The sequence below is a fragment of the Eumetopias jubatus genome, unplaced genomic scaffold, assembly GCF_037043125.1.
Source record: "Eumetopias jubatus isolate StellerSeaLion01/CBP00866 unplaced genomic scaffold, mEumJub1_p1.0 scaffold_5, whole genome shotgun sequence".
Classification (NCBI taxonomy): domain Eukaryota; kingdom Metazoa; phylum Chordata; class Mammalia; order Carnivora; family Otariidae; genus Eumetopias; species Eumetopias jubatus.
In genome coordinates, this window is record NW_028274811.1 from 61808887 (window position 1) to 61824133 (window position 15247).

The 15247-nt window shown below is 34.7% G+C and overlaps 1 protein-coding gene across 9 annotated transcripts in view; it reads right to left on the reverse strand.

The window, feature by feature from the left end:
* Positions 1-15247, reverse strand: part of SSBP2 (single stranded DNA binding protein 2) — a 284391-nt gene that overhangs the window by 187009 nt on the left and 82135 nt on the right. For all 9 annotated transcript variants that reach the window (XM_028114524.2, XM_088023370.1, XM_028114523.2 and 6 more), the window contains exon 3: positions 11169-11230. In XM_028114524.2, coding sequence (XP_027970325.1) covers positions 11169-11230 — 62 coding nt within the window. The remainder of the gene's footprint in view (positions 1-11168; positions 11231-15247) is intronic.

Genomic DNA, 15247 nt, shown 5'->3' on the forward strand with positions numbered 1-15247 from the left:
AACTTTATATATGGTATATTTCTGACAATTTTACATTACCTACGTATGATCTCCTTGAATAAAGATAAAGAAATACACCCTTTGAAGACATTTCCCAAAGGAAGAAATACACAGTTTTACAATAATAGTTACAGACATTAATACTCCACTCTCAATACTCAGACAGAAGATAAACAAGGAAACGGGGATTAAACAACACAATAAACGAACTAGATTTAAGAGATATATGCAGAACACTCCACCCAGCAACAATTATACACCTTTTTCTAAACTGTAATTGAGGCATTTTCCAGGAAAGGCCATAAGTTAGAGCATACGTTAAGTCTCAGTAGATTTGAAAAGATAGGTATCACACAAAATATCTTCTCTGACCACAATGGGATGAAGTTAGAGATGAATAACAGAAGGAAAACTAAAATTTGTGAAATTAACACAAACTCCCAATGGATCAAAAAAGAATCACAAGGGAAATTTAAAAATACTTAGAGATGACATGAAAACAACATACGAAAACCTATGGGACAAAGCAAAAGCAATAGTAGGAGGAAATTTAAAGCTATAAATATATTTAAAAAACAAGATAGATCTTACATCAACAACCTAACTTTAAAACTTAAGGAACTAGAAAAGAACAAATTAAACCCAAAGCTAGTAGAAGGAGATAATAAGGATTAGAACAGAGATCAATGAAATAGATAACAGGAAAACAAAAGATAAAATTAATAAAACCAAAAGCTGGTTCTTCAGAAAGATCAATAAACTTGACAAGCCTCTAGAGCTAGCTGAACTAAAAAGAGAGAGAGAGAGAGAGAAGACTCAAATTACTAAAGACTTCACCAAAAAAATGTTAGAACTAAATAAATGGATTCAGTAAAGTTGCTGGACATAAAATCAATATACAAAAATCAGTTGTGTTTCTATAAACTAACAATGAATTATCAAAAAGAGAAATTAAGAAAATGATTCTATTTACAATTGCATCAAAAAGAATAAAATACTTAGGAATAGATTTAACCATATGATTGATTTCTGGGTTTATACCCATAAGAATTAAAAATCTCAGAGATATTCATATACCCAGGTTCATAGCAGCATTATTCACTATAGTTAAAACATGGAAGTAATCCCAGTGTCCACTGATGGATAAGACAATGTCGTATATAAATGCAATGGAATATTATTCAGCCTTTAAAAGGAAGGAAATTCTAACATATGCTACAACATGGATGAACTATGAGGACATATGCTAAGTGAAATAAGCTAGTCCCTAAAAGACAAACACTATATGATTCTACTTCTACAAGGTACTTACAGTTGCCAAAAATCATAAAGAAAGAAAACAGAATGGCAGTTGACAGGGGCTGGAAGGGCACGGAATAGGGAGTTAGTGTTTAATGGATATAGAGTTTTAGTTTTACAAGATAAAAAGAGTTATGGAGATGGGTGGTGGTAACGGTTGCACAACATTATGAATGTATTTAATAACACTGAAATATACACGTAAAAGTAGTTAAGATGAATTTTGTTTTGTGCATTTTGTCACAATTTGAAAAAACTGAGGAAAAAAAACACACAAAAAAACTTGCCCCTGGCGAGCCCTGTTCTAGATACCATTTTACAGTGACTAAAACAAATGTTAATTCTTTTCTGTTTATTCATAATCTCTATTCCATCACTTCAAAGACCATAGAGCTAAGGTGGCCACCAGAAAGCCATGAGATACTAATAATAAAGAATACTCATCACAAAAATAAGGCAAAATTTCAATTTATAAAACCCTACTCATTAGGAGAGTTTCATAATTAAGTCAAAAATAATCTGAAATATATTATGAAATTCAAACTATAAAAATTTAAAAAATTAAATAAAAATTTATTTTTAGTGCTCTGATATTCATGTTAAAAACATTTCATCTATTTTATAAGTATTTGTATGTTTTTATCTAAGATGTGATCATAGATGGGAAAGATATTTCAAATGTTTATCTCTTCTAGAAAATCCAACCCATGTTTTGCACTAGTTATTTGACTCATACAATATATTGGCACTGCTACAATACCATCCTAATATTTGAAAAAAATTAGTTATATCATAACAACAACAACAACAACAAAGCTGCACTGTGGCCAAATCATGAGTTCACATTCTGCAATTAATCCATGCTTGGCTTTGCGGGGCAGTAGACAAATCACTTAGCTAATTTAGAAAATAACAAGGTTAAAGACCTGTATAAACCCTTGGTAAATTAAAATTTTAAACTATGATTTTCTTCTACTAATATTTCAAGTATATATTAATGCATAATCTATGCAATAGCTACATCATATCCTGCCTAAGAGAAAAAAATATATATAATCTATGGCATGTATGTGACTGTGAATCCAAAACTAACGATGAGTTGAATTCAAAATTTCAACTCTATTTCCTAAAGCACCTAAATACAACTTTATGTAGAAGTTACATCTCATATATTATTAAGACTTTACAAATATTCTGGACAAATTCTTTTGGCTGATATTATGATGACATGACATTTATCATATGAAAATGTGGACCTATGTCTTTGAGGAGAAATTTGGCTTTTTAATTAAGTAGGTAAGAGTCATAGCAATACTTGATTTGCTCTTAGCTGGAGGAATTTCATTTGATTTCTTTAGTAAGCTTTTTTGATGACCCACTGAACTCGTTCCTTGATTCTCCTGAGGGCGAAGGGCAGAAAATTCTGGAATTCCACAGATAACAAATTTCTTCTCTCTACAACCAGAAATGCTAGTGGCTAAGGAGCTTCTCATTTGCTCTCACGTCTACATCTATTAAGCCTGATATCAAAATATTATCCTTGAAATGTGGTGGATTCATCATCATGAGTAATGGTTTAAATTTACAGTCTCTTTGTTCCTAAGCAGAAACAAGTGAAAAATATGTATTTTACAAGTGAAATAGTTAGAGGAGCACCTGAATGACTCAGTCAGTTAAGCTACCGCCTCTTGATTTTGGCTCAGGTCCCGATCTCAGGGTCTTGAGATTGAGTTCGACTAGGGGCTCCACGCTCAGTTCAGAGTTTGCTTGTCCCTCTCCCTCTGCTCCTCCCCCTGCTTGCCCTTTTGCTCTCTCAAATAAATAAATAAATAAAATAAAAACAAATGAAGTAGTTAGAGACTAAACACAGGAATCAAGGGGCACCTGGGTGGTTCAGATGGTTAAGTGACTGCCTTCGGCTCAGGTCATGATCCTGTAGTCCCAGGATCGAGTCCTGCATGGGGTTCCCTGCTCAGCAGGGAGTCTGCTTCTCCCTCTGACTCTCTCCCCTCTCATGCTCTCTCTCTCTCTCAAATACATAAAATCTTTTAAAAAATCAATAAATAAACCAATAAATCAATAAACACAGGAATCACACCCTGCAAAGTATTAACATCTTTGTTCTTGTACCATTTGTTATTATTATTAAAATTTTCCCCACATAAATCAAAGGAAAACACAAGATTTCCAAGTTGAGGTTTCTCATCCAAACACTGTTTTTCTTCTATTCTGATGATGTGAGTGAAAATGACTTCACTGGCTATCAATATCTTTAGGGAATAAGGAAAGCAAAATAGTTGTCAGAAAAGTCTACAAGGGTGACTAAGCATTCCAGAGGTGTCTAGAAGATGCGATGCTAATATAATTATATAACCTTAATCCACTGGCCACATTTGGGACTACCTGAAAAAAAAAATTAAAAAAAGAAGAAAAGAAGAAAAAAACACAGGAGACAAGCCACGTTACTATAATTTCGTATCATTAAGAGCTAAGGAAGTTATTTCTCTTTGGCCCAAAAAAATATTTTCAATGAATCTTAGATACTCATAATCTATACTGAAGAAAACTATTCATAACACTAAGGAGGGTTTTACGTAAAATGTACATGTACCTGCTCATCATCTTAAAAATTTCAGATGCGTGCACTTGTCTTATTCCTTAACATTATTTATAATTTATAAAATGTAAGAATTATATTTTGTCCCATTATCATAAAATTCCCATAATACTCTTGGATTCATGATAAATTCATATTTTAAAGTATCATTAAAATAGCTTATGTGCTAAATTCAAGCATCATATACTAAGCATCATGCATTCAGCATTTAATCCTCCCATTACTATGCCTGTTTGATCGAGGAGGGAGCTGAAGTTAAAGAGGTTAAATAATTTGCCTAGGGGACACAATTGGTTAGTGGCAGAGCTGGGCTTGAACTTTTTATTCTTACGTTATTTTACCTCTATTGTGTGTATGGTATTAAGAGTTCTCATTTCAAGATGGCTCATGCTGATTTGGGGCAAGTTTATGCAGCTCTGGCTGTCCAAGCAGCATCAGCTGTTATAAGTGTAGTAGATACCTGTCCTAGATAACACAGCAAACACTTTGTTATCCTACCTTTGACCCTCATACTCCAACTCATTTCCTGAGTATCCTATGGCAACCACCCCCTCACCCCACATGCAGCTGCCAGTGATGCATGGATGCCTCAATATAGACCAGACTCAGAAGACACAACTTTTCTGAGTCCCATTTATATCTACAGTCTAGAATTAGCCACTCAGGGTGTTCAAAAGGGAACTGTAATTAATGTCTTATTAATAGTGGGCCACTAAATTCTGCTCTGTATTGAAGAAATATCATCTGTTACTGAGATGAGCACTGGTTACAATTCAGTAAATTTCAATTCTAATTCTAAATCTGACCTTGAGAAAATAGGTTTTTTTCCAGTAGTTTCTTTGTGTAAAAAGAGAGAATGTTATATATTTTACAAGCTTTTGTACAGATAAAAGAGATGGTATATGCAAAAGTATTTTTAAAAGAAGAATAAAGATATTCTAAAAATTCTCATAACTAGTATGGCAAGAAAAAAAGAAGCCTTCCTTTTAATAGAGTAAAATTTGCCTCAGTTTCCTTTCTAATCCTTCATATTTAGTGGAAAATTCCATGTTATTTACAATGTCTGCTCACCACCAAATTTTTCTATTTTTTCATTCTTTTTCTACTCTCCCAGACACATTTTGATTTTTTTTATAACTTAACCACCTCTGTTCCTCGCTTTCTCTCTCACTAACACTTTTTATTGCCTTCTCACCATGATTATACTCCCGTTTTAGTTGTCACCTGCATTGTCTTATATTGCTATTTTAACTTTTTTTAGAGTTTTTATTTAAATTCCAGTTCATTAACATACAGTGTAAAATTAGTTTCAGGTGTACAATATAGTGATTCAATACTTCCATACATCACCCAGTGCTCATCACAAGTGCACTCCTTAATCCCCATCACCTATTTAACCCATCCCCTCACTCTATTTTAACTTAATTCAAATAAATAATTAGTTATGCAATGCCTATTATAGGCAAGACATACAAGATGAGTAAGAACCAGTCTGCCAATGATAATTATTATACCATTCTACTAAACCAGTTGACTAATTCAGCGCTATTATTTTCACACGGGTATTTGGTTATTCTTAGCTATACCTGATGTCATCCATTAGACTCTAAAATCATTAAGAGTGCTAGCATACTGTAAGATTTGACTTCCCATTCCCAGTGAAAGAAACTAAATTCTCATTATAATCTTAGTTATTAATTTATTTTCTCTGCAGCATCATATATATTTAATTTCAGGATATAAATACACGGGCCCAAAGTTATTTCAAAAGGTGTTTTACATATAAAATTAAGTAAAAATAAAGCATAATTTTTGCCATTAAAACATTAAATAGGAAGATTTATTTATTTTTTTTTAAAGATTTTATTTATTTATTTGAGAGAGAGAGAATGAGAGATAGAGAGCATGAGAGGGAAGAGGGTCAGAGGGAGAAGCAGACTCCCTGCTGAGCAGGGAGCCCGATGCGGGACTCAATCCCGGGACTCCAGGATCATGACCTGAGCCGAAGGCAGTCGCTTAACCAACTGAGCCACCCAGGCGCCCCTAAATAGGAAGATTTAAAAAGTTTCTATTTTTAAATTACCCAAACTGAAAAGGATATTAATTTCAGGAGAAAGAAGATTCTTGGCATTTCTATTTCTAAAATTCACGGAAGCATTGGGGACTTTCATTAAAGAAAACAAAAAGGAAATACATTTTCAAAGGGGTTTTGATCTGGGTAAAGGTAACAAACATGGGAGGCATGGGAAATACTATAGCACTGGGCAGGGTGCAAACTAGGAAAGAAAAAAAAGAAGTGATAAAGGAAATCACATCACAAACAAGGAAAAACTTCCAGAAAATAAAATCACACATTTTCCTCTGTCTATACTAAAAGTAGAAATTCCCCTGTTCTTCTCCAAGGCCTCTGCCTCTCAATTTCCCTGCATTTTTTTCTGCACTTTTGTGCATGTTTATTTCTCTTTCATACATCTTCAACCTCCCCATTCTTTTCATCTCAATATATATATGCTCAAATTTATTCTATTTTAAAAAGAAAAATGTGAGGCGCCTGGTTGGCTCAGTCAGTTAGCGTCTGCCTTCAGCTCAGATCATGATCCCAGGGTCCTGGGATGGAGCCCCACATTGGGCTCTCTCAGCGGGGAGTCTGCTTCTCCTTCTGTTCCTCCACCACCCACTCGTGCTCTCTCTCTCACTCGCTTGCTTACTCTCTCTCTCAAATAAATAAATAAAATCTTAAAAAAAAAGAAAGGAAAATTTTGTTAATCCTGAAACTACTCCATGTGGCACCAGACACTTCAGCTATTCTCAGTAACCCTTGAGGTGGAAAAATGAATTAGAGCAGCCTTCTGAATCTCACTTTCACCCCTCCACCAAAACTCTTATCCTCAGGACCACCAAAGTTCACCTTCCTTCCCAATTCAGGAAAATCTCTAGGTCCTTTTACTACACTTGCTGCAGAATTTAATCTCTACATTAAATGTCCTACTTGTTTCCCATACATTATTCTCTCCTAATTACTCTTCTTCCTCTCCAGTTATTTTCCTTTGAGTCTGCTCTTCATCCACCCAGGCTTAAATGTTGACTTTACTCAGGATTCCAACCCCAGTCCCTGCTCTTACTTGTTACACTGGGCAGTTGAATTTATAAACACTCTTCACCAATAGTATGGTCTGTGCTAATAATTTCCAAACCACTGTAGATCTGTCTCAGAGGTATAGGCCCAGATCACCGACCTTGTATTAGGGCATCTCTATCTGAATGTCACTTAGGCATCTCAAAATTTAACCTGTCCAAGATAAATTATGGCCTTTTCTCCAAAGCTTGTTACTCTTTCTATATTTCCTCTTTCAGTCAATGACATCACTGTTCACCCCAAATCTAAAGCCTAGGAAACTCCTCCTCCACATCCCAACTATTCTACTTACTGTTTACTATCACCTTTCAACTGAACAATTACACTTGCCTTGTAACTGAACTCCATCTCTGTTCTCAACCCTCTTCAATCTATCTCTATGTTGATGCCAAGTGAATGCCTAAAAGCACAAATCTAATCACATCATGTACGGTGTTCAAAATCTTCACGCTTTAATCCAAAACCCTTGTACTTCAGGACTTCATAATTTGGCCCCTGCCTTTGTTTTTATCTTTATATTCTATCACTTCATAGTACTGCTCCTACAGTTAACCTGATCCAAGCTACCAGTCATTTCTTGGATTCGTGATCATTCCTTTTGAGATGTCATACTAACTATTCCTTGCCCAAAATATCCTTCTTTCACTCAACTTCCAGCTCAGCTCAGACTCACTTTTTCTATAAAGCTTTTCTTAAATATCACAAGCTGAAAGCAACATTCCTCCTGAATTGCTATTATAGCTAGTATACACCTCAGTTATAATACTATTAATTGTTTATCTTTCCCATACTTATTTCCTTGAGGGGAGCATAGTTTTGCATTTTGTAAATATTTGATGAAGAAGCTTAAACAACAGGACAACTCCATTTTCAAATATTCTATAAAAAAACAGAAGTGAAAAGAAGTCACAAACTTACAACTGGTCCATCCAAAAGGAACCTTGCATTTGACCAAATGAGCAAGCAGTAAGTTCTAGAATACACGTTATCCTATTCATCTGGACCTTAACAGCATTAACAGCTTCCCAGGTTTAAAAAAAAAAGGTAACCATTATTGTAATCCTGAATCCCTAACCTAGAGCACATATGATAAAGCGAAGCTCTAAAGAGTTAAAGATTTAAAAGGTCAGGTATCTCATATTGTCAAGATGTCCATTCTTCCCAACTTGATCTATAGATTCAATGCAATCCCAATCAAAATCCCAACAAGTTATTTTGTGGATATCAACAACTGATTCTAAAGTTTATATGGAGAAGGAAAAGACCCAGAATAATCAACACAATATTAAAGAAAAACAAAGTTGGAGGGCTGATACCATCCAACTTTAAGATTTAATATAAAACTATAGTAATCAAGACAGTGTGGTATTGGTGAAAAAATAGATAATGCAACAGGGGAACAGAATAGAGAGCCAGAAAAAAGCCACATATATAATCAATTGATCTTTGACAAAGGAGCTAAGGCAATGCAACAGAGCAAAGATAGTCTTTTCCATAAATGGTACCAGAACAACCAGATATCCACATGCAAAAACATGAATCTAGACAAAAACCTTACATTCACAACAAAAATTGATATTCATAACAGCTTTTTTCATAACTGCCAAAACTTGGAAGCAACCAAAATATCCTTCAGAGGTGAATGTATAAATAAACCATGGTACATCCAAACAATGGAATATAATTCAGCACTAAAAAGAAATGAGCTGTCGAGCCATGAAAAGACATGGAGAAACTTTAAATGCATATTGCTAAGTGAAAGAAGCCAATATGAAAAGGCTACATACCGTATGATTCCACCTAAATGATTCTGGAAAAGGCAAACTATGGAGACAGTAGAAGGATCAGTGGTTGCCAAGGGTGGAGCATAAGAGTGGGGTAGATGAAAAGGCAGAGCACAGAGGATTTTTAGGGCAGTGAAAATACTCTGTATGATGCTATATTGATGGACCATGTCATTATACATTTGTTCAAACCCACAGAATGTAAAACACCAAGAATGAACTGTAATGTAAACTATGGACTTTGGGTAATTATGAATGTGTCAATGCAGGTTCATCAACTATAACAAATGTAGCACTCTGATGGTGGATGTTAATATGGAGGTTATGCTTATTTGGGGGCAGAAGGTAGATTTCTGTACCTTCCCCTTAACTGTGTTGTGAATCTACTAAAAACTGCTCTAAAAAAATATTCTAATTAAAAAAAGGGGAAAGAAAATCAAAGGGACCTCTGAAACAGTTAACAACAACAAAAAAATGTCAAGCATCTGCTGGATTTAAGGCCCACAGTCATGGCTGGCTATTCATAATGACCAGGAAAGCTTAAGATCTGGGCAGTTTTCTGAAGGAGAGGATCCATAGCTTTTCATCAGTTCTCAGAGGATCCTATAATCTCAAAATCATTAAGAACTACTTATTGACATAGATGAAGTAGGCACCTCAAAGGGTTTGTTAGTAGTTTCAGGGGAGAAAATTTAAAAAACTGAAAATACTGCACCCATATATTTTGCACGTGCTACATTTAAATTGAAAAGACTATAAAATACGTATGTGCCCATTATTTACCATTTCTTTGATATCTCCAACTATGCACAAATTAAAATTAGTTAAAATACCAAAGCCACAGAGGAAGGGCTCTCCTGGATCTTAGAGCCATAGAAAAAGGAAGAGCAATGGCAGATTTAAGAGCTATATCTTCTGATAGTTAAGACCGAAAAAGCTCAAGTATTCAGTAGGTATTATCAACTACCAACAGTATGAAAATAGGTTAAATTCATAAAAAATGGAGCAAAAGAGAAATCAGTGCAAGAAATAAAATTAATTCTTTAATGGAAATTTTCAAAATCTTCACTTTGTTAGCCCACTAATCCAATAGGGACAGACTCCTAAAATGGTTTCTTAGGCTACTTTGCAGACCTAACTGGAAACATACAAAATATAAGGTGTTAACAGGTGTGGAGACTCAATTAGATTCAGCAAACAGCTAAATTTTTACAATATAGATCTAGATATCATAAATACATACTATGTAAAATAAAAAATTGACTTTTATAATATATATTACAACAGCTCAGTCTTAAACCCCAGGAAAACAGCAGTGTTAGTGCTTAACTGCAATAAACCGTTGTTCCAAATACAGGAACAGCTCTGAGCCAAAGGACTGCACCTGTTCCTGCCATACATATGTGAGACAAACAAGGGAAACCCACAACCACAACTGATCAAGTGCGGTTCCATTCACCACAGAACCTCCGGTTAAGGCATGTTTTCAGGAGAGAGGTTAAAAAGATGATGGCATTAAATAACGTGCCAAGGAAACCATGCACATGGCACAAGAAGACAGCTTTTGATTTTCTCTTTTAATTAAGATGCTGAGAGATGAATATATAAGGCACTGAACAGAAAATGCTTCTAAACTGAAGAAATGCAAACAAACAGCCTACCTTATCCATGCAGACACCTGAACCGCCACTGCTGGTGCAGAGAAGTCACAGATCTGGACATATTGGTACTACAGTGAAATTTATAAGCTCTGCTATCAACTGGGTCTTCAATATAGTCTGATGGTCTTTTTTGTGTTCCTACACGGTTCTATCCCTGAATCTATATTGAACTATTTCAGTTTTTCTTCTGAACTATTCTTCACTGTCCTAAAAATTCACCACTGCCTCTACCTTCAGTATCCTCAGGTTTAGATGAGATCATGAGGGTCTAAAAGCCAGGAAGAAAGACCTCACCAGAAACAAACCATGCTAGCAGCTTGATCTTGGATGTCCAGCTTCCGGAAATGTGACAAAAGAAATTTATGTTGTTTAAAAGCCATGTAGTCTATGGTACTTTATTATGGCAGCCTAAGCGGACTAATACAGAATCATACAGTAGGAGATTACATATACCAAACCCAATTCTAGCTTGACTCACCAGTAGTATCTTTAAGTTAAAGAACACTAAAGCTGGTTTTGAGTTTGATTTTTTTAAGTGCTACCTTTCATAAAATAATTATAGAAAACAAAAATAAATAAATAAATAAGAAGCATGAAAACATAAACAGGTATAGTGCAGGCCTACTGGAATACATCATCAATCTAATAAATATGGAATAAAAGATACTTACCACCACCAAGAATGTAAGAATCCTGGTGGTTCCCCCAATGTGATGTTTTTTTCCCATCTTATCTAAAATGAATAAAAGAGATATTAAATACTTTCCTAATAATACCTTTTTCCACACATATTACAAAACTATATTTTCCCATTTAAAATACTAAGGTAATACATAAGATTTTAATCATTTTCATATTATTCTTTATTCAAGTTCAACTTACATTCAATGTAAGTACTCATTTTACATAGTCATTTGTTGACTGGATAGTTTATGAGAGAAGATACCACCATTACTTTCCTGAATTTGCTTCCCACTGTGCCAGGATTTTCAGGAGAGACTTCTGGAACTTAATATTTCAGGATCTTAAGGCACATCAAAATCACCATTATTAACATCACTATGAAAATCAATTATCACTACCAACCCAGAAATTTGCAAACAACTGGACTTCATATGTGCAACTCGGAAATTACGCCTTAAGGATTGAGTTTTTGAATAAATTCTTGATTTGAGGGAATAAGAGTAAGAAGAGTTTAAAAAAAGAGGGACACCTGGGTGGCACAAGTCAGCTGTGTGTCCGACTCTTGGTTTCTACTCAGGTCAGGTCATGATCTCAGGGTTATGAGATTGAGCTCTACAGCGAGCTCCAAGCTCAGCACAGAGTCTGCTTAGGACTCTCTCTCCCTTTCCCTCTGCCCTTCCCCACCCCCTCCTCCCATGCTCTCTCTTTCTCTCTCTTTCTAAAATAAATAAATAAATCTTTAAAAAAATTTTTAAAGAAGATTTTAAAAAGATGGAAATATTAACTTTCTAAATGTTTATATATATATTTACATATATGTTCATATAATTATATATATTTATATTTCAGATGAGTTGGAGTTCACTATAAAAAATTTAAAAGAAGATAAGTATCTCTGAAAAATTAAAATTTCTGACTAAATACTCTTTACAAATTAAATTCAGAAATTGGAAAACTGGGTAGGTATATATACAGTGCCTTTTCTAAGCACTGATAGCAGTAAACAAAAGATAAAGATCTTTGCATTCAGAAAGATTATACTTTAGTAGAGCAGACAGACCATAAACAAAGAAAAGCAAAAAAAAGAGAGAGAGAGAGAGAGAGACTATATTTATATTAGAAGTAGAAGGTGACAAATGCTAGGGAGGAAAACAAAGCAGGGAAAGAGGATAAAGGAAATGGAAAACAATAAGAAGTGAGCTATAATTTTAACTAAGGTGATCCAGAAAGCCCTCAAAAACAATCTTTATGCAGAGGGACTTGGCTGGCTCAGTTAGAAGAGCATGCCGCTCACTGAAGAGCATGCCACTCTTGATCTCAGGGTCCTGAGTTCGAACCCCATGGGGTATAGAGATTAAATAAATAAATAATAAGAACTTGGGGAAAAAACAACAATCTTTATGTATAAGCATGATATAGTTTTTTAGTTTAAGTAATTAGGGGTGCCTGAGTGGCTCACTTGGTTAAATATCCAACTCCTGATTTCAGCTCAGGTCATGAACTCAGGTTCATGAGATCAAGCCCTGCATAGGGCTCTGCACAGGGCATGGAGCCTGCTTAAGATACTCTCTCTCCTTCTCCTTCTGCCCCTCCCCCGCCTGCACATGTGCACGTGCACTCTCTCCCTCTCTAAAAATAATTACTTAAAAATTATTTAACAATATCCCAATCAGCAAACTATGCCCATAGGCCCTTAACATAACTAGGAAGTAAACAACTACATAATTATAGATTTCAAAGAAAAAAAAATCAAGGAATCCTTTCTATCACCTACTATGGAAGAACTTAGAAATTCTTGTCCCAAAAGGATTAAAATAAATAAATAAAAGTTTTAAGATAAGAATTCAGAAAGTGGCCCAAATTGTAAAAAAAAAAGTGACTATGGTAAAGATGAAAAATCATAATTAAAATCACTAAAAATCATTTTTTTAGTTCTTAAATACACAAAATGTAAACCAATGGGAGCTTTGAAGTAATTTGCTCTCAAAAAACAAAGAGAAATTTTCTAAAAATGAGGAAATTATGTATGTGATAGCCATTTTTTAAAAGAGCTAAAGGAAAGATCCTAGGGATTAATGAACTTGAATTCATAAAGACTAAATATGAACAATGAACCAAAACATGTTACAAAAAGCCAGATCCTAATTTGAATTCCCTTAAGAGTAACACAAAAGGGGTGCCTGGGTGGCTCAGTTGGTTAAGCGACTGCCTTCGGCTCAGGTCATGATCCTGGAGTCCCGGAATCGAGTCCCGCATCGGGCTCCCTGCTAAGCAGTGAGTCTGCTTCTCCCTCGGACCCTCCCCCCTCTCATGCTCTCTCTCTATCTCATTCTCTCTCTCAAATAAATAAATAAAATCTTTAAAAAAAAGAGTAACACAAATAATTTTTATATCTATGCTACCTTTTATCTGAATTTCCATTAATCATTATTGTTATCTTCTTGGTTCACAAAAAAAATAAGGAATGGTAGTACTTCATGAGTCTGAGGAGAAACGAAACTCTGATGTCCTGCTAAATTTATAATTTCATCAAAAACCTGTGTCTCACCTTTCTCTCAATCTTTTCTCTTACCATTTGTTCACTAATTGATGTCTTCTTGAAAGGGCATAATAATGAATCTTACAGATATGTCCCAGACACATAAGTATTCCTAATCCCTGGAATCATCCTAATTATATAAACAGCAAGTTTTTCACAGTAGTGTCCCTACATATCTCAGTTCATCCTAACTTGACAGATTATGACTATGAAATAAAGCCAAAAGCACTATGCTCAATTAAAAGGAGAATGTGCGATGACTTACATTACAGTTAAAGTGGCAGGACTAGATCTCAGTGCTGGATGGTGCTAGAGGAGGGATTAGACTTAGTCTAACATGAGTCCTACTGTGCTATAGCCAGTGCTCAGCAGTTTCCCTCCTGCACTTCCACGACTTCAACAAGCAACCACCAGCAATTTCAGGAGATAAAGTAATCGAGGAAAATTTTTATTATATTTTTATTTTTTTTGCATTTTTATATTTTTATTTTTTTGCATTTGTATTTTCAATAGTATGTTATTGTTCCTCAGAGCAGCTCAAAATGCCTCCCATACATGATCTTTTTTCATCCTTATAATAGTCTTTACTACATAAAGTTCACGTTTCTCACTTTAAATCCCAAGTAAGTGGCAGAAGCAGCTAAAACTTTGGTCCATCATATTGAAAATAACACAAAAGCCATCCTTTTATAGTTATTGAATAAACAACAATTAACACTTTAGGTATTTTCAAAGAAGAAATGATTCTACATTAAGGATGTTTCCATAGTGAATGGTATTTTTTGCCTCCAAACTAATTACTACTATAGGTATTACTTGTTTATAGGAAGCATGAGATGATGCTAAGGAAAACAGAACCCTGGTCTATAGAAAACTAAGGTACATTCATTGCCACACTGTTAGAAATAATGAAAATCAGAAACAACCCGAAAACACTCACCAATTGTAAAATAAATTTTGATACATACTACAGAAGAATATACAATCATTAAAAAGAATATAACACATCTACATGGAAAGAGAGCCAGGTTATATTGGCTTTTCAAGTTGGAGATTTGGAAGATTAGAGAACAATATGTATAGTATAAACTTTTTTTTAAATGAGTTTTTTACTGGGGGAAGGGGCAGAGGGAGAGAGAGAGAATCTTAAGCAGGCTCCATACCCAGCGCAGAGAGTGATGCGGGGCTCAATCTCACAACCCTCAGATCATAAATCAAGTTGGACACTTAACCAACTGACCCAGTCAGGCCCCATAAACCTTCTCTATTTAAAAGAAATTATTTATATATGTATGTATGCATTTGGGTGTATACATATTAAAGATATCATACCAAACGGGTAAAGGAAGACTTTCATTTTAAAATCATATTCATCTATGTAGTTTAATTTTTTTAGCAGACACGTATTAATGATGGACATGGTTGAGGAATGGCCTGAAAATACCCCTAAATGTCAACAGCCATTTTAGAAACAATACTGCTATTTATGAAAAGGCATTTTCTGTCATATTGAGTTTCATAGGCTTC